Here is a 24419-nt window from a genome sequence, read left to right as displayed (position 1 = left end):
TTCATGGGGGGTTGAAAATCTGATTTCAAAAACTTAAATTCTTGTGATCTTTGAGAGATATGATCTGAAAAAAACAGTTTTAAATTAAGATTACGACAGAATGACAAAACATCATTAACAATATTATATTCATCAGTAAAAAAGCCAGGAATAAAACCAAGGCCTTTATTAAGTAGTAATGTTTGTGCATCTGTAAGTTGTACATCCGATAAATTCAATACATTGTGAAAACCTGGTTCAGTTATCTCAACATTGTTTGTATGAATACATTCTGTTCCAGTTATCTGAAATGTACTTCTTGGGTGTCAGGCACCGCACATTCATGTGCACAGACTTTTTTAGTATTATTGTAACATGCTATAAGTTTTTAAACTGTTAGTGAGTGATTTCTGTAAGTTTTTTTTATATTATCCATATTGTTTCACTGATTTTTCTTCTACTTAGTAGGTGTACAGAGAAATACGTATAGGACATTACAGTGCTTTTTTCTATTTGCATGGGTTACACCGATGTTTTCTGTTATGTTTGAGAACTTGCAGTGTTGTTTAGACTGTTGTTTCTGTTATGCGACTCACTGACTGCATATTGATATATTTTGCTGCATAACACTACTGTGTGTATGTTAAGTTGTGTGTTGATATCCATTTTTTGTTTCATAACAGGGATATATCTCCCATATCTAAAAGTAAGAAGGGGTCATCCTCAGAGAAGCCTGCTTTCTGAGATGCTGAGACTGAGGTCATACTACAGGCCCTCTGTCTCTATGGTGGACAGCTGCTTGAATTATGTGCCTCTAACGAGCCTTTCAGTGTCTGTGTCTGACAGCAGGTGGTTGACGTTATCACTGCTGTTGGTGGTCATGACCAATGTCAGAGCCTAGACAGTAGAAGCATGACTGATCACTGTGGATTAGCCCACCATCCCTCCACAGATTGCAGCACTGACATCCAGCATTTCAGGGTCCCAGGCTGTCAGCACTGCCTCCACAACCCCTACCCTACCTGCCCCATCTGCATCAGGTAGCTCTGCCTGGCAGCTGGTACACTGGCACCCTCTGGGAGTAGTAATAGTGGAGGCAGGGATTTTGTTACTTGCCAAAAGCTGACAGGGCTGAAGGAGGGCATAATGGAAAGGGGTCTCTGTGCCTGAATCGGCTATATAAAAAAGTTTTTTCTGTCACACTACCAAGAGGATGCCATTCCGAACACTAGCTCTGAAGGTGAGGCGTAGATTCTCACTGTTCTCAGGCTTGACGTGGGTGTGCCTCTGTTGTTCCTGGCCTATACCCAATCATGGTGTCCCGCAACCTTTTGTGTTTATCACTATCCTTGTCTGTCTTGTAGTCCTGTATAACTGCTCCTGCTTCCTCACTAACCTTCCTACCTGACCCTCACATTCCTAAGAACCTTCCCCAACATTCCTCTCTCTCTTTCAAAGAAAAATAAATAAATAAATAAAAAATGGGCACATGTCCCACAAAAAATAACCCATACATAGCTCTCCATTTCACCTATGTGTCTTCTTGACACACTTGATTTCGTATAATTGGCTATACAACATTGTTCTGTTGTTGTCAACTACCCTTGGTGTGGTGACAGTCTATATTCAGCAAATTGCTGCTACATTTCTACATTTATGTTGTGAAAAGTGGATATCTATTTTTCTCTCCCATTACCTTCCTGCAAATTCCTCTATTCCTTCCCATGTCCTCCCCTTTGCTTGCCCCCCTCCATTTCTCCACTTTCCTATCAACCCCTTTTTTACACATTTAATCTGGTCAAAAAATAGAAAAATGTATAACACCCACGACCAGAAACGGCCCATGAGAAAGTCCTCACTTTTTTCTGTCATAATTTTAGTGGACTTTGATGTCACCCAACAATAATGAATGACGGTGAATGACTGTTCATGTCCTATGGCAAAACCTGGTCAGTTATTGCCATCACCTGCAATACTTCATTTCTGCTCACACAAAGTTGTTTAAACATGCTGCTTCATTGGAATACAGAGTAAAGGCAGACTAAATGAAATCACTGGCATCAATTACTCTCACAGTTCTTTGACTATCGGATGTAGCTAAGAGCTAAGTACAACATCTTCTGTGGAGTGATGATATAAATCACTTATCCGAAGAGTCATTTTTGACCATAACATCAAGGGTTTGATTCCAGATGTATGTTGTATTATTGTAAATAGAAGTTAATACAAGTTACTTCAAAGCTGGTACCAGAATTTATATTTGTTGCCCACTGCCTCTGTTGCAGAGCTGATAGGGAAAGCACACAATACCTGCAATATTACTTTAAGCCAAAAAAGACTGCAAAATCCGGCACCTCTAGTTCAGGACAAAGAAATCTGAGTTACTCTATATACCCACACCTTCTAAGTGACAATGTAATAGAATATTGCTGGTGGCAGAACTGAAACAGATAATATTGTATGAAACAGTTTATTAATTAAAAATACTGTATTAGCACACCTGCAGTAATGTCACAGCCTTTCTTATTACAGTTGGATACTAAACGGTGTGATATTATACAAGCAGTGCTTATTGTTGATGGGATACTAAACCAATGCAGGACACATAAATGGCAGGACACACTAATATATATTCTGGTTGTACAGTCAAATGTCAGTCTAAAAAGTATGCATTCATATGCCCTAGAGCATGCGTTAAATTGTGAGATACCTGGAAGTAAGCATCTGAGCACAATCATATTCAATTTCAGAATTTAAACTGATGTAATGAAAACAAATTTGAGTACAGCTGGACAGATAATTTACTAAATGGATAGATGACAATATTGCTCAGTTCTGAAATAATAGTCTAGAATCTGGACTAGTTAAAAAGCTTGCAAAATAGCAAAAAGTACTTGGGTTTACAGTACCAGAATGCTTGGTGAATATTATAGTTCAGCCTACAAGCCATAAAATAAAACAGAAAGACATAATTAACAAAGTAAAATGATGGATCTGTAAAACAGTAAGTATGTAAAATAATGTTAAGAATAATACAGCTTCAATAAATACGTATTTATGCTTAAGTAGTTCCTTAAATTACAGATACAGCAATGGCTGAAGCGGGAACAGGTGCAATACTAGGTGTAGATAATAAATGTTCAAAACCAGCAAGGCAGCCAGAACAGTGAGCTGAGTGCAGCCCCAGTGGCAGCACCAGCAAGCATTCCCATGGCGACCTGCTCTCCTTCTGTTGGGTGGTATCGATTTTCACGTATAATGACATGTGATGCACCTGGTGAGAATACAGAAAGAAAGATGTTAAACAACACATTAACAGCTGCAAAGGTTCCTTTTCTTTTTTTTATTAGTCTCTGAGCTATATCTCTGCTATAGCATGCAAACCAACTGCTGCTTCCACTCACACCGCATTTACAAGATGAATAATTATACAAAAATGTCTTCATTTAGTAAATGTAGTGCAAGTAAATCATTTAGTGAATGCAGTGCCAGTAAATCATTTAGTAAATGTAGTGCCAGTGAATCATTTAGTAAATGTAGTGCTAGTAAATGTTACAGAAGTTTTTCATTTACAAAACATTCTATTGCCTCCAACGGTCCACCCTCAAACTTTGGGCAACTGCATTGTGACTAAAAAAGAGGATTATGATTGCGTTGCCAATCATAACCAGCTTATTATGTGTTTGAGACATGGATCCTAAGAAATTCACCCCAAAAGAGAAGCTCAAACAAACGAATCTTGGCATCTGTGTCGAGAACACATAACGTAGGGTTATGATCAGAGAGCCTAACATAATTTTTTGTAGTACATGTGGCTTTATCTGCTCCACGTACTACTAGTTGCAGAATAAAACATTAAATGTTTGCTGGCTTTTAAAACCTTATTGCATTTAGTGAGTGCTCTAAGAAAGGCAGTAACACACTCTTCTATGTTATGCAAAGTCAGGGGCACATTAACAGCACAAACAGCAGGCAGAAATAAATCTGTTTTTAATTGTGCCTCTGTCATTTGCTGGTCAGTACTGGCAGATTTAACTCTGTAGTGAAATACATGCACTTAACAACTAAAGCAGGGGTACTTAACAGTTGATAAGATCAGTCTTCATGCTATAGAAGCACAACTGTGACGTTACCATGCCTTCTGTGGCCTAACCGACTTTTAGAAATATAGCACATTTCTGGTGAAAGTGTTGCTGTGATATACTTTGTAAGTGTAGAGCCAAGAGTGTATAAGAGGCACAGTATACTAACCTCAAAAAAAGGCATAGCAAAATTAATTTAAAATGGGTGGCGAAAGCCAAACACACTCTGGCTAGGCTTATAAATGCCCTAGGGCAGATAGCCTAGTATGAACCTATGAACCTATGAACCTATAAACTGATTTGTCTTTTTCTGGATATTAGAGAGTAATCACTGTGCTCTATGCACAACAAAATTATTTTACACATACATCTTTTTTTAGTAGACATACATGAATACATTTTCAAATAACAAGTTTAGAACAGTGAGATCTTTATTACTGCATGCTTCATTGAAATGCAACTCCAGAAGTTCTGAAATCTGCAATAATGTGATACCAGGAAGTTATATCTGACCATGCACATTTTTTTTGGTGGAATCATGCTTTTGCACGTAAGCAACAAAATGTGACGTTACCATGCCTTCTGTGGCCTAACCGACTTTTAGAAATATAGCACATTTCTGGTGAAAGTGTTGCTGTGATATACTTTGTAAGTGTAGAGCCAAGAGTGTATGTAGTTTGGTACAGCATGTAGGCACAATTATAAATTTTGGAAATGTTGCACCAATGAATCATATTCCTTTGTCTACCAGTTTCGTGGCAATAACACCATTTTTTTTTCCTTCTGAGTTTTCTTTGTACAGTTTTAATTTAATAATTGTTCTGTTATAGACTAGGTGTAGTTCTAACCCTCCCCCCAAACTTAAGCAGCTATATTGATTAATATAAATTATTTAAATTAAGGGTGGCACAGTGGTATAGTGATTGGCATTTATGTCTTACAGTACTTGGTTTCCAGTTCAGTTCTCAAATGGGGTGCCTTCTATGCAGAGTCTCTGTATCCTTTCTGTCTACAAATTATTTTTGGGTTGGTACCCAAATTTCTCCCTTATCCCAAGGATCGCCATAGGTGAGTGAGTGAGTGAGTGAGTGTGTGTGTGTGTGTGTGTGTGTGTGTGTGTGTGTGTGTGTGTGTGTGTGTGTGTGTGTGTGTGTGTGTGTGTGTATACTTCTTGTAATGGATTGCGTTGCTTGACCAGTTACTCTGTTTTGCAGTTCAGCTCCCCCATAACCCTCCATTGGATTATGTGGGTGATTTAAGTTAAATATATAGAATACTTATCAAACAGTCTTATTCAAGTAATATTTCCACTTTAAATAGCTTGGCAGTGCACTTAGAGTTGCATTTAAGATTTTAATAAACAATGTACTAAGGGGCCTAACACAGTTACCTTGTCTATTAAATTTAAAAATGCAGCAGTCTGAGCAAATGCACTTACATAATTTAGGCAAATAACCAGTAAATTTAATCAATGAAATCAAGCACAGCAGTTCAAAATTCTTAATTAGCACCCTGAAACTATAGTGCTTACATTTTTAAAAATTCCATCTTAATATCTGACAAGTACTACATTGTTTTTTAACATTAGAGATGAAGTAGTTTTCAAGAATATAACATGATAATTCATTTTGAAAAGGTCTTTATTAATTATGGTGCCTCTAAAAGAATACACAGGATGAAATACAAAACACTGGAAAAAATGGCTGCCATTGACATTTCAATGGAAGAAAACACTTGTAAGAGGAGACTGTGAAAAAAGGCACTACACATCCCTATATTACATATGGCAGAAAAGGGGCCTTTGAGTGCTTGTTTACTACCAGATAGACTTCATCTTCTCAATGATGCAATACTATGATGCATTAATTTAAATGAAAACTGCAGGAAGCTCTGCAGTGTACCAAAGAATCAGCAAGGTGTGGTAACCTTTCAAAGAACTGACTAGCAGTACTGGTTCTGTATCAGCAAACCATTTTTCAGCTACTGTATCAGCTGTGCTGAATACCTGAAACCTGTACCGGCAATGAAAAGATATTTGTAGATGAATTATAGGCTATATTTATCTGCACATATATGGAATATCACATTCCAGTGGAACATAAACTTTTAGAGTATACATATTACACAAAGAACTAACACACAAAGAGGCCATGTCTACTTTTGTGTACATTAATCAATGAACTCTTTGCTAATGTTGACTCAATTTGCATTACATTCTTGCTCACTTTTATTGATGGTTTGCACTACCACAGTGCTAACTAGCAAAGAATGCCACAAACCACAGAATCAAGATAACTTTGGGGAAGGTTGTTGCTTGTTGTAATGTGACAATGCACATAAGCACATCATTTATTTACATGTTTCAGATCATTCTATGTCTTCTCTTTAACATGATGGATTATGTTACTGTACAATGGCTTTACAAAAGTTTGATGCAGTTGCCTTGTTCCCAGCTATACCACACATACACACACACACACACACACACACACACACACACACACATATATATATATATATATATATATATATACACATATATATATATATATATATATATATATATATATGTATATATATATATATATATATATACATACATATATATATATATATATATATATATATACATATATGGTTCTAGGTTATAACATCGACAGCTGCTTTCACCGACAACACAAACATCGACACCACATAATCGACAAACCATGAACATGAAACCTCACATGCCCGACAAACAAATAACCGACGGTCCACAAACACGAAACCCCATACGCTGCACACACCACAATGACAACAATCAACTAACAAAACACATCCCCTGTCCAAAAACCACACACAGAACACAAGCACACCAAAATCCTCACAAACTCACACTAAACCTCACATACACAACTATGTACAACCCTAACCCAAACCCTTACCCTAAGGTCCGTCACTATCGCACACTCAGCTAACCCGCGCCCTAACCCTAACTCACTTAACCCACCCCTAACCCAAAATATACTACTACCGCACACTTACCTAACCCGCGCCCTAACCCTAACTCACTTAACCCGCCCTTAACCCAAAAAATACTACTACCGCACACTCACCTAACCCGCGCCCTAACCCTAACTCACTTAACCCTCCCTAACCCAAAAATACTACTATCAAGACACTTACCTAACCCGCGCACTGACCCTAAATCACTAAACCCACCCCTATCCCCACAGACTGTCACTATCCACACTTACCTTACTCGCACCCTAACGTCCGTCACCACCGCATACTCACACAGCCTTCTTTCCAAGTCACTATCCTTGGCGTCGGCGTTTTCATCCGTAGCATCGGTCTTCCGCATGTCGATCATCTGGCGCCTGCTAATCCGTTGTCGGTGATGTCTGCTGTCGATCTTCTAACCTAGAACCATATATATATATATGTGTGTGTGTGTGTGTGTGTGTGTGTGTGTGTGTGTGTGTGTGTGTGTCTGTGGGTGTGTGTGTGTGTGTGTGTGTGTGTGTGTGTGTGTGTGTGTGTGTGTGTGTGTGTGTGTGTGTGTGTGTGTGTGTGTGTGTGCATATTATCTGGTTTACAGTGCTGCACCATACTACTGCTAATGAATCTCAATGTTCTATTTGGGTGGTATCACTGTCTAGCTTTTTGCTGTGTGTTCTGATATTTATAGCCAAATGTTTGGCTGTGAAAGTATCAATCAATCAACTTTATTCAAGTGTTTAATACTCAACACCTAATTATACAGCAAAGTAAATAAATAAAAAATATGAAAATACATGGTGTTAGAAAAATCTATACATGCTGCTTAGAAAATATATTTACAATGTATGCTGCTTAGAAAATACATTTACAATGTATGCTGCTTGGGAAAATGTGTATTTAAACATTCAAACACATATAAGTTGTGTGGTCAAATATATAGAGAAATGTGTGCTTTAGTTAGGAATAAATGTACTTAAATCCATAATAGAGAACAAAGTTTGAAAAGTAGTATATAATGCATTTAATTCTGTCTTACTAGAATAATAGTAGAAATAAACCTGCATATTATTGCTTGAAGCACAAGCTGCAGTGTAATCAGAAATTTGACCTTGGCAGCGTGCAAGCAGAGCCTGGCTCATGTCTTTCAAGTAAAGATTATTTTGCAAAGTTAGAAAATAATAAATCTGTTAGCATGTGTATCTTCTTTCCTGCTTCCACCAGGAGAATAGTTTTGCACTATCTCTGATAGTGCGCAGCTGGGGAACCAGAAAGACAAAGAGAGGCATTAAAGAAGACATACATCTATTGTATTCGAACTAATCTGAGAGCCTTGAATTGGCTACATCCTCAGGAGGTCATCGTGACTGACCAGGTGCTTGCAAGGCTGTAACATTCTCATGGGAAAAAAGACTTTTTGAAAAACACAATGTCAGCACTTTTTTATGAGTTACTATGATGTAAAGACCCTGTCACTGACCACGCCAGTGAGGTGGGCAAAACTGATAATGACATATATAAAAATGGTGTCTTCTGTCAATAAAGCAGTCAAAATTCTATACAACTTTGTGTATGGTTTTTTGCCTCCTAATGTACATTAGAGTATTAGAGTTATAGATGCCTGAGTTCTCCTGCATTATTGTTTGTTATTGATTGACATTGTTTTTGAATAACTCAATGATTTTTACAGTCTGACTCTAACAAATTTATTTAACATTTTGGTCCTAATCGTGCCGGAATTCCCTTGGTAAGCTGCAGGTCACAGAGTGCATGAGTGCTAATAAATCTGCGCAGGAGAAGCTGCCGAAAAAAATGGTTCTTCTTAAAGTGAAAAGACCTCCGACTGAATTGTTGTGTGTAAAGAGGCTGTCCACTTTCTGATCTGTGGCTGAAAAGCGGAAGACTGGGCCCCAAGGAAAAACAGTAAGAGCAGGAGGCTCAGGTAAGAAGAATTTCCCTCTTTGTCTTTGTTTTAGATCAGGGACCAGGTTACACTGTGCTATTGCTAAGGTTTGTGATAGCAGGGAGAGAGAGTCAAGTATTGTATCTTGAGTCATAGATCAGGAATAACAAAGCAAAGTAAACAGTCATGCTAGACACTACTGTGGATATGGGGAAATAAGATACCACGTGGTACAAGAGAAGGGTTACGTAACAGTCTTTTTAAGACATGGGAAATCAGTGCACTAAGAAATCACGAGATCCGCCCCTAACGGATAAATTAAAGCATATGCAATTGCAGTAAGCAGATAATGTGAGATATTTTGCAAAATGTGTTAACAACTATAAATTTGATAGTAAAATAGATAAACTTTCACTAGTTAAACTCCTTAAACAAGCTTTAATCTGATGCAGGGCGTCAGGCAAAAGAAAAACAGCACCAACTAGGCATACCTCAAGCACATAGGTGGATTGAGGAAGCAAATTGTAAAAAGAAAAAAAACAGAAGCTTAAAAAATTCTGAAACATTTTTAGACAACAGAGTGAAAGGTCTAACAGACAGAATCTCTGAAAAATGAAAACTTAGAACAGACTGGACTTGCATTAATTAATGCATACAACAGGGAAATGAGACAGTAGATGGATATTATGCTAGATTATTAAAATGCTTAAAACAGCAATTAAAAAAAAATATACATTTTTAAAAGGTTGCATTGCCTCTGTTAGTAGTTTTATTACAAGGCATATGATAAATCACTGAACAAGTAGGCTGCAAGCCTTACTTGAGTATGCTAGACGCATTGAAAGACACCTTAATAGTAAAAAGAAAAAGGCACAAGTCTTCACTGCTGAAGACGGAGCTGAAGTATTTGTATTACAGTCAGGTAAAAGGGCATCTAGCTAGGGACTATAAACAAAATAAGAAAGCAATGACAGAAGATAAAGGAGATGTGGACTGACTATATGATAGTGATAATAACCAAAAATCATCAGGAAAGGTTAATAAACAAAAAGAAAATGTGAATGTAGTAGAGGGAATAGAGGAAGTACAAACAGATGTAGAGAATAAAAATGAAAATAAAATTTTAGATTTAGCATTGTTGAGCCTGGAGCTCTACCTAGCAAATACAAAACCAGAAGTAACACTTCTGGTGGAGGGAAGAAAGGTCAAATTCCTGTGTGACTCAGGAGCGCCACGGACTTTGATACACCCCTCCAAGTTACCAAAACATTCTAAATCACCTGATTATATATTAGTAAAAGCAGCAAATGGACAGCTATACAGGGAACCACTTTCCCATAATATAGCAATAACTGACCCTGTTTCAGGTATGACTCAGAAAAGTAAAATTGTAGTTTCTGCAAAAATATCCAGTAAACTTACTGGGAAAAGACCTTGTGCAGATATTTGGCATAGCAGTAGTTCCTACCATGCAGGGTATGGAAGCACAAAGACAAATGAATGCTCTTGTGGTGTGATCAGAGGGTGAAGCCTATTATTGGTACAGCCAGGACCTAGTTATGATTGGTCCAGGGCAGTAACCAAAGAACTGATAAACGTAGCCATCAGTAAGGTACCCTCCCTTGACACTGATCAGCAGCACTTGTTACATTGTACTCCATACTACTGTAGCACACCAGGACCTAATAAAAATATAAGTAAAAATCCTGCTGACAAATTAATATTACAAACTTTATGCTGGGATACTGAGGGAAACAGTGTAGTAAGCTGTTCATTACCTCAGGAGTTCATGAGATTGTATAAGTCCAATAGACTGCCACATGTCAGCTTGACAAAAACAAAAGTGTTAAATGGGCAGACTTAGAAAAAAAGGTAACAAAATGGGAAAACAGACTGATTTAAAATGTCAGGACAAGGGATATAAAACAAAACTGAATTGGTTGACACAGACACATACAGCTGTACACTTGCAATCTAGTAAGGACAGCTGATTAGCATTTTATTAAAAGAAAAGAAAAGGCCTTGTGTAAAATTCCAACAACTCTGTGGTCAACAGGCAAGTTAAATGTAGGGCTTATTCAAGCAGCAGGACCAGTTACAATTACCCCAAAGTAAGCTTTTAGACCACAGAAAAACAATACATTTTGGAAAAGAATGCAAAAGTAAAAATTAAGCCTATAATAAGCAGCATTACTCAAAAGGAGTACTGGTAGAATCTCCTGATTCACCATGTGATACACCCCTATTTCCTGTTAAAAAAAGCAAACGGGAATGGCAGATGGTACAAGATTTATAAGCTGTAAATAATGCAGTAATACCTAAAGCACCCACGGTGCCAGACCCACATACCTTGTTAAATGATTTAAAGCCACAACAGAAGTATTTTACTGTGGTAGATATAAGCAATGCTTTCTTTTCAATACCTATACATCCTGATAGTCAATATTGGTTTGCATTTACATTTCAGGGTAAAAGGTATACATATACTCGACTACCACAGGGATATTGTGAGAGCCCAATAATATTTGCACAAAAATGGCTAGCAACCTGGCAGGGTCTACCCCACCAGAAAGTAGTCAAATTTTACTTTATGTAAATGACATCTTGCTAACAGCACCCAGCAGCAGTGCAGGGTGAATACAGTAGCATTGTTAAAATTTTTATTAATACAAGGACACAAAGTAAACAAAAGTAAGTTACAACTTTGGGAAAAAAACACAGGTTAAATACCTGGGATATGTGATATTCAATAAAGATAAAATACTAGATAAGGAAAAAAAGAAAAACAGCAATTTTGCAAGCACCCAAACCAACAACTAAAAAGAAATGATGTCTTTTCTTAGGTACAACTAATTTTGTTGGAACTGGGTACCAAATTATTTTACAATGGAAAACAAAAGCAGAAATGGCTTTCTGCAGGTTGAAGCAGTTAATAGCTTCTTCATTAGTTTTAAGACTTCCAAGTTATCACAAACGTTTTTTTTTTTTTAGACCATAGATTGTAAGCAATGGTACATGACATCAGTATTAAAGCAACAACATGGGGATAAGCAATGCCCCATAGCTTACTATTCATCACAGTTAGACCCAGTGGTGCAATCTTTGCCTCACTGTGTACAAGCAGTAGTTGCAGCAGCAATGGCAGTACAGGCTTCAGCCTCAATGGTGTTATTCCACCCTCTCACATTGAGAATGCCTCATGCAGTTGCAATAATTCTGCCACAAGAAAAAGTTGCATACCTTTCTCCTGCTAGACATCTTTCATGTATGACCATACTGCTGAGTCAACCTCATATAAACAGTTAGCTTTACCTAGACAAGATCTTACAGATATGCCCTTGGATAATGCTGAGGTGACATATTACGTGAATGGCTCATGCAGAAGGGGTCCTACAGGGAAAACTCTGGTGGGGTATGCAGTAGTTACAGACACTAAAAATTTAGAAGCACAAACTTTGCCACACAACTTGTATGCTCAAGCAGCAGAACTGGTAATTTTGACAGGAGCATGTATTTTAGTAAAAGGCAAAAAAGTAAACATATATACTGATAATCAGTATGCTTTTTCTACAGTGCATGTGTTTGCACAACAATAAAGAAAATAGAGGGATGATTACATCCAGTGAAAACCTATTAATCATGCAATTTATTTTGGAGCTATTAGAATCTATTCAGTTGCCTACCAAAGTAGCTATTTGTAAATGTGTAGCTCACACAAAACAAGAGGATAAGATTTCAAAGGTAATGCACGAGCTGATGCAGCTGCAAAGCAAGCAGCCTCAGACTCAGAAACTTTTTTAATGAAAAATTACAGCCCTTTGAGATTTTAGATTTAGACATGTTAAAAACAATGCAAATGCTTACTACAACAGCAGAAAAACAAAACTGGGTAAAACAAGGTGCAATTTTTAAGAATGGACTGTACATTTCCAAAGGAAAAAAACAATATTACCGTCTAATTTATTTAGAGATGCAGCTTTGTTGAGCCATGGGCAGAGCCATGTCTCAACAGGGGGATGGTACAGTTAGTAAATAAAATATTCCAAACATATGGATACATAAATTATACAATAAAATTTTGTGCAGCTTGTCATACTTGTAACAAGCACCATGCACAAGGAGCATTTAAAAACAAGCAAGGGAGTTTCCTACACCACCATATCCATTCCATACTATTTGTATGGACTTCATAGAGTTGAATAAATGTGAAGGAAAGAAATACTGTTTAGTGATCATAGATATGTTTTCAAAATGGGTAGAAGCTTTTCCAACCAGGAATCCGAATGCAGCAACAGTGGCAAAGGCCCTAGTAAAGGAAATAATTCCTAGATTTGGCATACCGGAAAGAATCTATAGTGGCAATGGGACATATTTTGTCAATCAGACAATTCAACAACTTGGGAGATTTTTTTGGGTTTTCCTTAAGGAATCACTGTGCTTACCACCCACAGTCAGCAGGACTGGTGGAGAGGTACAATGGGATTTTAAAAAAACAAGTTAAGAAAGTTAATGAGTGAGACTCAGAAGAATTGGATTTGCTGTTTACCTCTAGCATTGCTGAGCATGAAAACAGTAACAAATGTAAAGGGTTTGATCCCCTTTAAAGTAGTATTTGGAAGGGCATATTATGTGCCTCAGTAAAAAGCCCTCATGCCTGCAGAGCTGGAGGCTGACGGTTCACTAGCTAATTATATAAAGAAACTGTTATAAATAAATCTGTTTTGCAGTTTAACTCTTTTTCAGACAAAAGAACTTTCAGCTGAATAAAAACTTTGTGACTGATACACAAGGGCAAAATGGCCAAGAGTAAAGAAAACAAAAAGCAGAGCAACCCAAGAACTATAGCATAATTATTTTAACTGTGCATTTGTTAACTATAAGTGTGACAATTTTTCTCTTATTGTGGTTTTTCCTGCACTCAACCACACAAGTGAAAGTGAAAAGACGTGATGAACTGTTTATAGACTGGCATCCAAACTTTAACACGTACCTGGCCATGAAGCAAGTGTATACAGAAACTATGCACATTTCAAATTGCTGAGTTTGTACAGCTATACCAACAACATATAATAGACTTTAAGGTCCTCTGTCCCTCTGGGGATAAAATGAGACTTTGGAAAGTTTTTTATACAGAAACTGTGAGATCACAGGACAAAATTGCTTTATTTATACCTGTTCACACAAAAAGGAGTTGTATGTCTCTAAAAAGTAATACCCTCCAGGTGGGCTGGAGTAATGGTAATATAACAATGTCTTATAAATGTTACATTAAAGTCAAAAGTGGGGTACTGTTTGTAATACTAACCATGATTCATATCTGAGTTCAATGAAAACTACATTAAATGCAGTATGTGACAATCCAGTCTTAACTAAGCAATTGTCTATTAAGAATGAAAAAAATGTTTCATGCAGGGATAACACATATCAGTACCAAAGTAATGATTTTATTTGTGGGAAAAAGGCATATAAATGGTTACCTGAGAATTGGTCCGGCAGTTGTTTTTTGGGTTATCTGGTTTTAGCAATAAGACATACTGCAGAATTACCTTTGGGTAAAATACGAAACGTAAGGAAAACAGCTCGAGAATCTGAAGGTCCAGTGAAAAAAAAAAAAAAAACCTGTGAATCCAGTTGGTAAAATCGAAGCTGGTTGAAAAGGCCATAATTCAGTGAAAGACAAAAGTAAATTAACTCATATGAACTTGGGCAACAGTGTTATATCCAGGGCAGGAATACCACCAGCCTATGGAGCAGTCAAATTGATCTGGGAGCTGAGGAAGCTGTCAAAAAGTCATGAGCAATGCAACTTTTTCCACCCTAGAATTGGTGACTAATGAACTGAATGCAATAAAAACTGTTGTGCTACAAAATCGAATGGCTCTTTACTTCACCCTAGCGGCAAGAGATGGTACACGAAGAAAAATGCTGTGCGTACATTCCAGACAACCAACATGAAATCAATGACCACCTAGAGGTAATTCAGCAAGTATCAGCAATGACTAAACCAGGCCCAAACCCACTGACGAACTTTTTCCAGAATCTGTTTGGGGGGGTGGGGTTCCATCCTATTAAACATTTAATTGCTATTTGTGTGGGTATACTCCTAATAGGAACATGTGTTTACTGTGAAATTCCCTGCATGAAAAGATTAATCAAAAATTTGTTGATATATCTGCTACTGAAACTTTTTACCAAAGTGTTGAAATTAAAAGATTAATTTCAAATGATGCTTTTCTGAAATATAAAACCAATGACTAACTTAACTGAAAGTCCTTGAAAGGAAAAGGCTGAGGAATGAAATAATATTGTTTATGTTCCAAATAGAATAAAATGCATTAACAGGAGGGAGAATGTTAGAAAATCTATACATGCTGCTTAGAAAATATATTTACAATGTATGCTGCTTAGAAAATACATTTACAATGTATGCTGCTTGGGAAAATGTGTATTTAAACATTCAAACACATATAAGTTGTGTGGTCAAATATATAGAGAAATGTGTGCTTTAGTTAGGAATAAATGTACTTAAATCCATAATAGAGAACAAAGTTTGAAAAGTAGTATATAATGCATTTAATTCTGTCTTACTAGAATAATAGTAGAAATAAACCTGCATATTATTGCTTGAAGCACAAGCTGCAGTGTAATCAGAAATTTGACCTTGGCAGCGTGCAAGCAGAGCCTGGCTCATGTCTTTCAAGTAAAGATTATTTTGCAAAGTTAGAAAATAATAAATCTGTTCGCATGTGTATCTTCTTTCCTGCTTCCACCAGGAGAATAGCCTTGTCCCCACTATCTCTGATAGTGCCCAGCTGGGGAACCAGAAAGACAAAGAGAGGCATTAAAGAAGACATACATCTATTGTATTCAAACTAATCTGAGAGCCTTGAATTGGCTACATCCTCAGGAGGTCATCGTGACTGACCAGGTGCTTGCAAGGCTGTAACATTCTCATGGGAAAAGACTTTTGAAAAACACAATGTCAGCACTTTTATGAGTTACTATGATGTAAAGACCCTGTCACTGACCACGCCAGTGAGGTGGGCAAAACTGATAATGACATATATAAAAATGGTGTCTTCTGTCAATAAAGCAGTCAAAATTCTATACAACTTTGTGTATGGTTTTTTGCCTCCTAATGTACATTAGAGTATTAGAGTTATAGATGCCTGAGTTCTCCTGCATTATTGTTTGTTATTGATTGACATTGTTTTTGAATAACTCAATGATTTTTACAGTCTGACTCTAACAAATTTATTTAACACATGGTATACAAAGTAATATTATTAATGGCAAATTAACACACAGAGCTAAAAATTATGTTATTATCTACAGCTCAAAGCAGAAAGCACGCCCTCGTATCAACACTTCCAGGACATCGATGCCAGACCTGCATGAGTGTTTCATCAACAGTATTGCAGAGGCCCTTAAGGACTGCCCACAAAGCAGTTTCAAAGCGAGGTGGAACCATATCCATGACACCATCTACAACTCCTCCATGGATAACTTCAGTAAAAGAGAGAGGCAGAACCCACACTGGTTTGAAGCAGGAATCATCGTGATCGAAGCAGTACTCACAGCCAAGTCAGCAGCACTACTCAACTCTATGAGGGAGCTTTCAGAAGCGACTCTAGCTGCACTCAGGAAGGGCAGAAATTATGCCCAGTGGATCACTCGACAATGTGCCAACGACTGCTGGCTGAATCTCTGTCAGAACATCCAACTCTGTGCTGACTGTGGCAACATCAGCAACATATATGAGGGCATGAAGAAAGCCTTCGGCCCCAGTTACAGTCAAGATTATGTCCCTAATGTTTGCCTCAGCTGAAATTAATACAGACCAAGGTAAACAGATGGAGAGATAGGCAGAGCATTACCAGGAGCTCTACTCATGGGAGACCATTGTCGCCAACACAGCAGTCGAAAACACAATCCCCTGTCATGGAGGAGCTTGATGATCCACCCTCTGTAGAAGTGCTGAGTAAAGCCATCAACATCCTTGCCTACAGTAATGCTCCGGGAAAGGATGGCATTTCCCCAGAGGTCACCAAGGTTGGCAAGAAGTATGTTCAGTGTCCCAAGATATGTGTGATGCCAACATCATCACGCTGTGTAAGAATAAAGGAGACCGAACTGACTGCAACAACTACCATGGAATATCTCTCCTCAATGTTGTTGGGAAGGCCTTTGCCCACATAGTTCTGAATGTGTTTACCCTGAGGCACAGTGTGGATTCAGAGTGGGAAGGTCTATGATCGACATGATCTTCTCAGTAAGACAACTACAAGAAAAGTGTCACTACCAAAGGAAAGCATTGTACATCACTTTCATTGTTCTAACTAAGGCATTTGACTTGGTAAGCAGGAAAGGCCTCTTCACCCTGCTACAGAGGACTGTCTGTCCTCGCAAACTCCTGAGGATGATTACATTTTCCCATGAGGACATGCATGGTGTCATACAATATGCTGGCTCCTTCTCAGACCCATTTCCAATCAGAAGCAGAGTGAACCAAGATTGTCAAAAGGAAAAAGAGATTCCGGGTAGCCAACACAGCAACCAGCAGACAACTGTAAAAATAAAATGTTTTAATAACAACGAGAGCCTTAAGGGCTAAAGTAAAAACTGAAAACAACAGTTCGATAAGTGCTTTCGGCATATAGCCTTCCTCAGATCTGGCACACCTAATAGTGAGTGTCTGGCACAACTCCAAACTGACCATCAACGCTAAGATAAAGGTGTACCAAGCATGTGTGCTTAGCATGCTGCTCTATGGTAGTGCAACATGGACCCTGTACTCCTACCAAGAATGCAGGCTCAACTCATTTCATCTATGCCACCTCAGATGGATTCTGGGCATCACCTGGCAGGACCCCATCCCAAACAAGAACATCCTAGAGCAGGCAGGGGTATCAAGCATGTTTACACTGCTCTTCCAAAGGTGCTTGTGCTGGCTTGGTCATGTAAGCCATATATGGGATGGTCGAATTCCCAAAGACCTTCTGTATGGTGAGCTTGTCACTAGCTCCAGGCCCATAGGAAGGCATTGTTTTTTAACCCTCGAGTGATTTTTTGACACAAACTTTGTCTCTCGAGACAGAGAAAGGTCATAAAAAATTATATTCTAAAGCAATTTGAGGATAATATATTTTGAAAATTCTTTTAAACATAATTATACAGATTCTAAGTATTATAAATGAAACCTGGTAGAATTTATAGTTAACAGATACAGCTAAATAAGCACCCCCCCTCCTTCAAATGTGAAGGAATCACATAAATTGTCTGTCTCACATTGAATTCCCCAGAAAAAAAAAAACACTTCCTGAATGGGTACACATTTGATTGCCAGTGATCTTATTAAAGAAATTCTGCACAAAGTAATCTATTCAACTTTGTTACACACATACATACTGTTCCTAATAAACTAGATGCAAACCACCTGTACCCAAGAATAAGTGATTTCTAATGGGAAGCAATGTTTGATTGTAATGAAATAAAACAGATTATTCTCATGGTAATGCATTTCAGCTTGTTCACACACAAGCATGTGCATATGCAAGAACACAATTCCTGACAATCCAGATCAACAATTCCTTATATTTGATCAAATGACAGCAACGGGCAGTTGTTTTCATACATAGTTTGCCCTTTTCATTCATAAAAAACACCCTTTTTTAAAACAGCTATTATCATATATTGGTCTTATGAGGCATTCTGAAGTACTGCATGGATGTTATAATATAACTCTGCGATATTTGTTGCACTGACCCACAGCAAATATATTACTTTTCCACTGAAAGCATCTTTTAATGTGTTACTATCTGACTATCCAACATCATATGAATGAATCCCTAGTACTATATTGTTATTATAGTGTTATCTAGGATATTTCTATCACTGACATAAATCTAATTAGTAGCATTTATGAATTAATTTAGAGTAATTATTTCATTAGTACAGTAACTATATCAAGTAAACATTTAACCCAAATTAATTTGAGGGGGATTTTTTTATTTAAAAACAGTTTTAAAATAGTAAAATTTTAAAATAAAAACAGGGAAAATATAACTGCATTAGCAGAGAGAGTGAAAAGTACAGAAAAGGCAATGATGAAAGGCAATGCATGATTCTGATTCTTTCTACATAACCACTGAGATAGGTGTTTAATAATAATAATAGTAATAATAATAATAATAATAATAATAATAATAATAATAATAAACTATTCAAAGTTAGCTAGCTTCCGACACTGTGCCATTACTACCAGAGCAGAAATGACAAGAACACCTAATCTTAGCGGATTAATCATAGTGGACTGATTTATGGATACACAGTGCATACAGTAAAGCATTATGTTATTTTGCACTATGCATAACTTTGACACCATGGCTATTTGTGAATCACAAATATCAATACAAAAGGGAATATGTACATCACAAAAGGCATAAGGATGCACTATGCAAGTGGCTATAGTATACCAATATATATGTGACGGCATTGAGCAGAGGACTTGTAACTTTTGACACTGAGGATATGTGGTAGGGATTTGGTGATCTGCTCACTCCTGCCAGGGGCATACAATAAGAGAAGCTGCAGTGTAGACATCCCCACAATCCCCAGGGGATGTGAGGTCCCTCACCTTAGCCAACAAATCCCTCCTTACCCTTTCAGTCATTTATACACTCAATGGTGAGACAAAGTTACATTACCAGATGTTATGACAGTCAAGCCAGTCTGAGCCATCGTCTTCAGGGATGTGCAGTGGCATCAATGTGGAATGAAGTCTGTAGACAAACTGCCAGTATATTTTTATTATTTGTAGAAGGTCTGAAGCCCTTGCTCTCCACTGTGGGTTGTTGCACTTCTGGAAAATCCTTTTCCTTCCCTCCGATAGGCAAGCCAACCAAACACAATTGATTCCCACCTTCCCAGCTGACTCTTCAGTGGCCAGATCTCTAATCAAACCTGGGTGCCCTGCACCACATTCAGGCTCCAGCCTTCTGTGTCATGGAGAAATAGTTGATCACTGTTACCAGTAGCCATCAAAAAGGAAGGAGGTAAGGTATTCCCACAACATATCTGTTACTGGGGACAAGACAACAAAAGAGTTTGAAGGGTAAGGTTTTAATGACCTAAATGACTGCTGGAAGCATAACAGAAAGGGGGATATATAAAATAATAATGTGGCTAATAATGTGACAAGAGGACAAAGACAGAAGGAAAGCTGTCTGACTGTTTGAATGCTTCTGGAGATGTAGCATTAAAGGAAAGTGGTAAGAGGGCGTTCTTGTCCAGTGTCATTGATAATGGAGTATGACAACAAAAGGGATGAATCCGGTATGTACGTGCTGTTTGTGGATTTCTCTGTTGATAGGCATTTCTGTATGTTCTGGCTATCTCTGTCAGTGGGAATGTATAGTGTTGGCCTGCACTACACAAAGAGAAATGTTTACATATTCAAGGTGCACTATGTCATCTGATCTTTTAAGAACAGAATCTAGCCTGCATAATCTAGACTCTCCAGTGATGAAAAAAATTCACCATGAACCATATGTCTACTTTCAATGAATTCATTATGACATCATTTGATTATCTATGTTTCTCTCAGGTTTAGTTCTTTCAGTCAATGAAAATCGTTGACCTTTGAAGTCTTTATCTCACAACCGATACATTGAGTCCCTTGTCATTAATAGATTTACTTCTGTCTCAACTGTCTGAAATTTTCATTTTAAGTTTCTTTTATTGTAGCAAAAGCAAGGCAGAATTGAATGCTCTATAATTCATTTTTTGTTGTCTGCTCTTCATAAGATCATAGTAATGTTAAAATATACATTAATATAATCAGATAATAGTAAATAAACTTTTGTAGTCCCCCATATATTGACCCTCCAAATGTCAACCACAAAATGTTGACGCACTACCATGTATGTTCTGAGAAACAACCTCTGCACATAAAATATTTAAAATAAAAATAACAACAAAAAACAACCCACCCTGCACTCTCAGTGTGGGGGGGTTGTGCCCTGAACAGCCCCTGCTAATTATATATACTAACTCAAAGATTGCACAGTATTGGTGGAAAGGCATATCCCCCAACCCTGAGAACAGTGCAATCTTGCACACCTTCAACCATCTGTTTAGATGATTTCTAATGGGAAGCAATGTTTGATTGTAATGAAATAAAACAGATTATTCTCATGGTAATGCATTTCAGCTTGTTCACACACAAGCATGTGCATATGCAAGAACACAATTCCTGACAATCCAGATCAACAATTCCTTATATTTGATCAAATGACAGCAACGGGCAGTTGTTTTCATACATAGTTTGCCCTTTTCATTCATAAAAAACACCCTTTTTTAAAACAGCTATTCTCATATATTGGTCTTATGAGGCATTCTGAAGTACTGCATGGATGTTATAATATAACTCTGGGATATTTGTTGCACTGACCCACAGCAAATATATTACTTTTCCACTGAAAGCATCTTTTAATGTGTTACTATCTGACTATCCAACATCATATGAATGAATCCCTAGTACTATATTGTTATTATAGTGTTATCTAGGATATTTCTATCACTGACATAAATCTAATTAGTAGCATTTATGAATTAATTTAGAGTAATTATTTCATTAGTACAGTAACTATATCAAGTAAACATTTAACCCAAATTAATTTGAGGGTTTTTTTTTTATTTAAAAACAGTTTTAAAATAGTAAAATTTTAAAATAAAAACAGGGAAAATATAACTGCATTAGCAGAGAGTGTGAAAAGTACAGAAAAAGCAAGGATGAAAGGCAATGAATGATTTTGATTCTTTCTACATAACCACTGAGATAGGTGTATAATAATAATAATAATAATAATAATAATAATAATAATAATAAAAAACTATTCAAAGTTAGCTAGCTTCTGACACTGTGCCATTACTACCAGAGCAGAAATGACAAGAACACCTAATCTTAGCGGATTAATCATAGTGGACTGATTTATGGATACACAGTGCATACAGTAAAGCATTATGTTATTTTGCACTATGCATAACTTTGACACCATGGCTATTTGTGAATCACAAATATCAATACAAAAGGGAATATGTACATCACAAAAGGCATAAGGATGCACTATGCAAGTGGCTATAGTATACCAATATATATGTGATGGCATTGAGCAGAGGACTTGTAACTTTTTGACACTGAGGATATGTGGTAGGGGTTTGGTGATCTGCTCACTCCTGCCAGGGGCATACAATAAGAGAAGCTGCAGTGTAGACATCCCCACAATCCCCAGGGGATGTGAGGTCCCTCACCTTGGCCAACAAATCCCTCCTTACCCTTTCAGTCATTTATACACTCAATGGCGAGACAAAGTTACATTGCCAGATGGTATGATAGTCAAGCCAGTCTGAGCCATCGTCTTCAGGGATGTGCAGTGGCATCAATGTGGAATGAAGTCTGTAGACAAACTGCCAGTATATTTTCATTATTTGTAGAAGGTCTGAAGCCCTTGTTCTCCACTGTGGGTTGTTGCACTTCTGGAAAATCCTTTTCCTTCCCTCCGATAGGCAAGCCAACCAAACACAATTGACTCCCACCTTCCCAGCTGACTCTTCAGTGGCCAGATCTCTAATCAAACCTGGGTGCCCTGCACCACATTCAGGCTCCAGCCTTCTGTGTCATGGAGAAAAAGTTCATCACTGTTACCAGTAGCCATCAAAAAGGAAGGAGGTAAGGTATTCCCACAACATATCTGTTACTGGGGACAAGACAACAAGAGAGTTTGAAGGGTAAGGTTTTAATGACCTAAATGACTGCTGGAAGCATAACAGAAAGGGGGATATATAAAATAATAATGTGGCTAATAATGTGACAAGAGGACAAAGACAGAAGGAAAGCTGTCTTACTGTTTGAATGCTTCTGGAGATGTAGCATTAAAAGAAAGTGGTAAGAGGGCGTTCTTGTCCAGTGTCATTGACAATGGAGTATGACAACAAAAGGGATGAATCCGGTATGTACGTGCTGTTTGTGGATTTCTCTGTTGATAGGCATTTCTGTATGTTCTGGCTATCTCTGTCAGTGGGAATGTATAGTGTTGGCCTGCACTACACAAAGAGAAATGTTTACATATTCAAGGTGCACTATGTCATCTGATCTTTTAAGAACAGAATCTAGCCTGCATAATCTAGACTCTCCAGTGATGAAAAAAATTCACCATGAACCATATGTCTACTTTCAATGAATTCATTATGACATCATTTGATTATCTATGTTTCTCTCAGGTTTAGTTCTTTCAGTCAATGAAAATCGTTGACCTTTGAAGTGTTTATCTCACAACCGATACATTGAGTCCCTTGTCATTAATAGATTTACTTCTGTCTCAACTTTCTGAAATTTTCATTTTAAGTTTCTTTTATTGTAGCAAAAGCGAGGCAGAATTGAATGCTCTATAATTCATTTTTTGTTGTCTGCTCTTCATAAGATCATAGTAATGTCAAAATATACATTAATATAATCAGATAATAGTAAATAAACTTTTGTAGCCCCCCATATATTGACCCTCCAAATGTCAACCACAAAATGTTGACGCACTACCATGTATGTTCTGAGAAACAACCTCTGCACATAAAATATTTAAAATAAAAATAACAACAAAAAACAACCGACCCTGCACTCTCAGTGTGGGGGGGTTGTGCCCTGAACAGCCCCTGCTAATTATATATACTAACTCAAAGATCGCACAGTATTGGTGGAAAGGCATATCCCCCAACCCTGAGAACAGTGCAATCTTGCACACCTTCAACCATCTGTTTAGATGACCACATTACAAACATAATATAGAGCAAAGACAGTCCACCTATATGCATATCTTATAACTTTACAGCAAAGTATAAACAACGGAGTAAAGAGAAAATAACACAGGCAGAAAAAGCAAGCAATATTAGGTAGACAAGGAAAATGGCACTCTGGGACCATTCTGCGTAGCTAGTCAGTTAGTGGACTCAGGAAAAATACAACTTCATTAGTAGAGAGTGTGAAAAAAATACAGAAAAAGCAAAAACAAAAAAAACAAATGATCATGATTCTTTCTACAGAACTACTGAGCTAGGTGTTTCATAATAATAAAATATTCAAAGGCCCTTTGCTGTTTTATGTAGGTGTCATTAAAGGGCCAGTAGTGGTGATATAGAAATATTTAGTTTTTAACTGTACTAAGGCTGTGTTCAGGTCACCTTTTCTGGTGTTCACTAATATTTGCACATGAAACATTCCAGTAGCCAGCCATCAGACCACGTTTGGTAGTGTTTAACCCTCTTGCTATTATTCAGAAATGGAAGAGGTTGCAAGCAGCTTGGGCATCCAGTGCTTATTCTATGTGCTACTCAATGTGCAAGCTAGAGCTACCAAATGATTCTGCATTACTGTCTCACTCTGACTGGGGTGTTGCTTTTGCTTTAGCAATGCAACCCACCCCCTA

General features: G+C 37.5%; 1 protein-coding gene across 1 annotated transcript in view; it reads right to left on the bottom strand.

Moving 5' to 3' along the window:
• Nucleotides 1–2433: 2433 nt before the first annotated feature.
• Nucleotides 2434–24419, bottom strand: part of PLEKHB1 (pleckstrin homology domain containing B1) — a 542187-nt gene continuing 520201 nt past the window's right edge. The window contains exon 6 of the mRNA XM_044072211.1: nt 2434–3253. Coding sequence (XP_043928146.1) covers nt 3120–3253 — 134 coding nt within the window. The 3' untranslated portion in view covers nt 2434–3119. The remainder of the gene's footprint in view (nt 3254–24419) is intronic.

This window comes from Protopterus annectens, chromosome 5.part0, assembly GCF_019279795.1.
Source record: "Protopterus annectens isolate FY-2018-M chromosome 5.part0, PAN1.0, whole genome shotgun sequence".
Classification (NCBI taxonomy): Eukaryota; Metazoa; Chordata; order Ceratodontiformes; family Protopteridae; genus Protopterus; species Protopterus annectens.
This window is presented reverse-complemented; position numbering and strand designations above follow the sequence as displayed.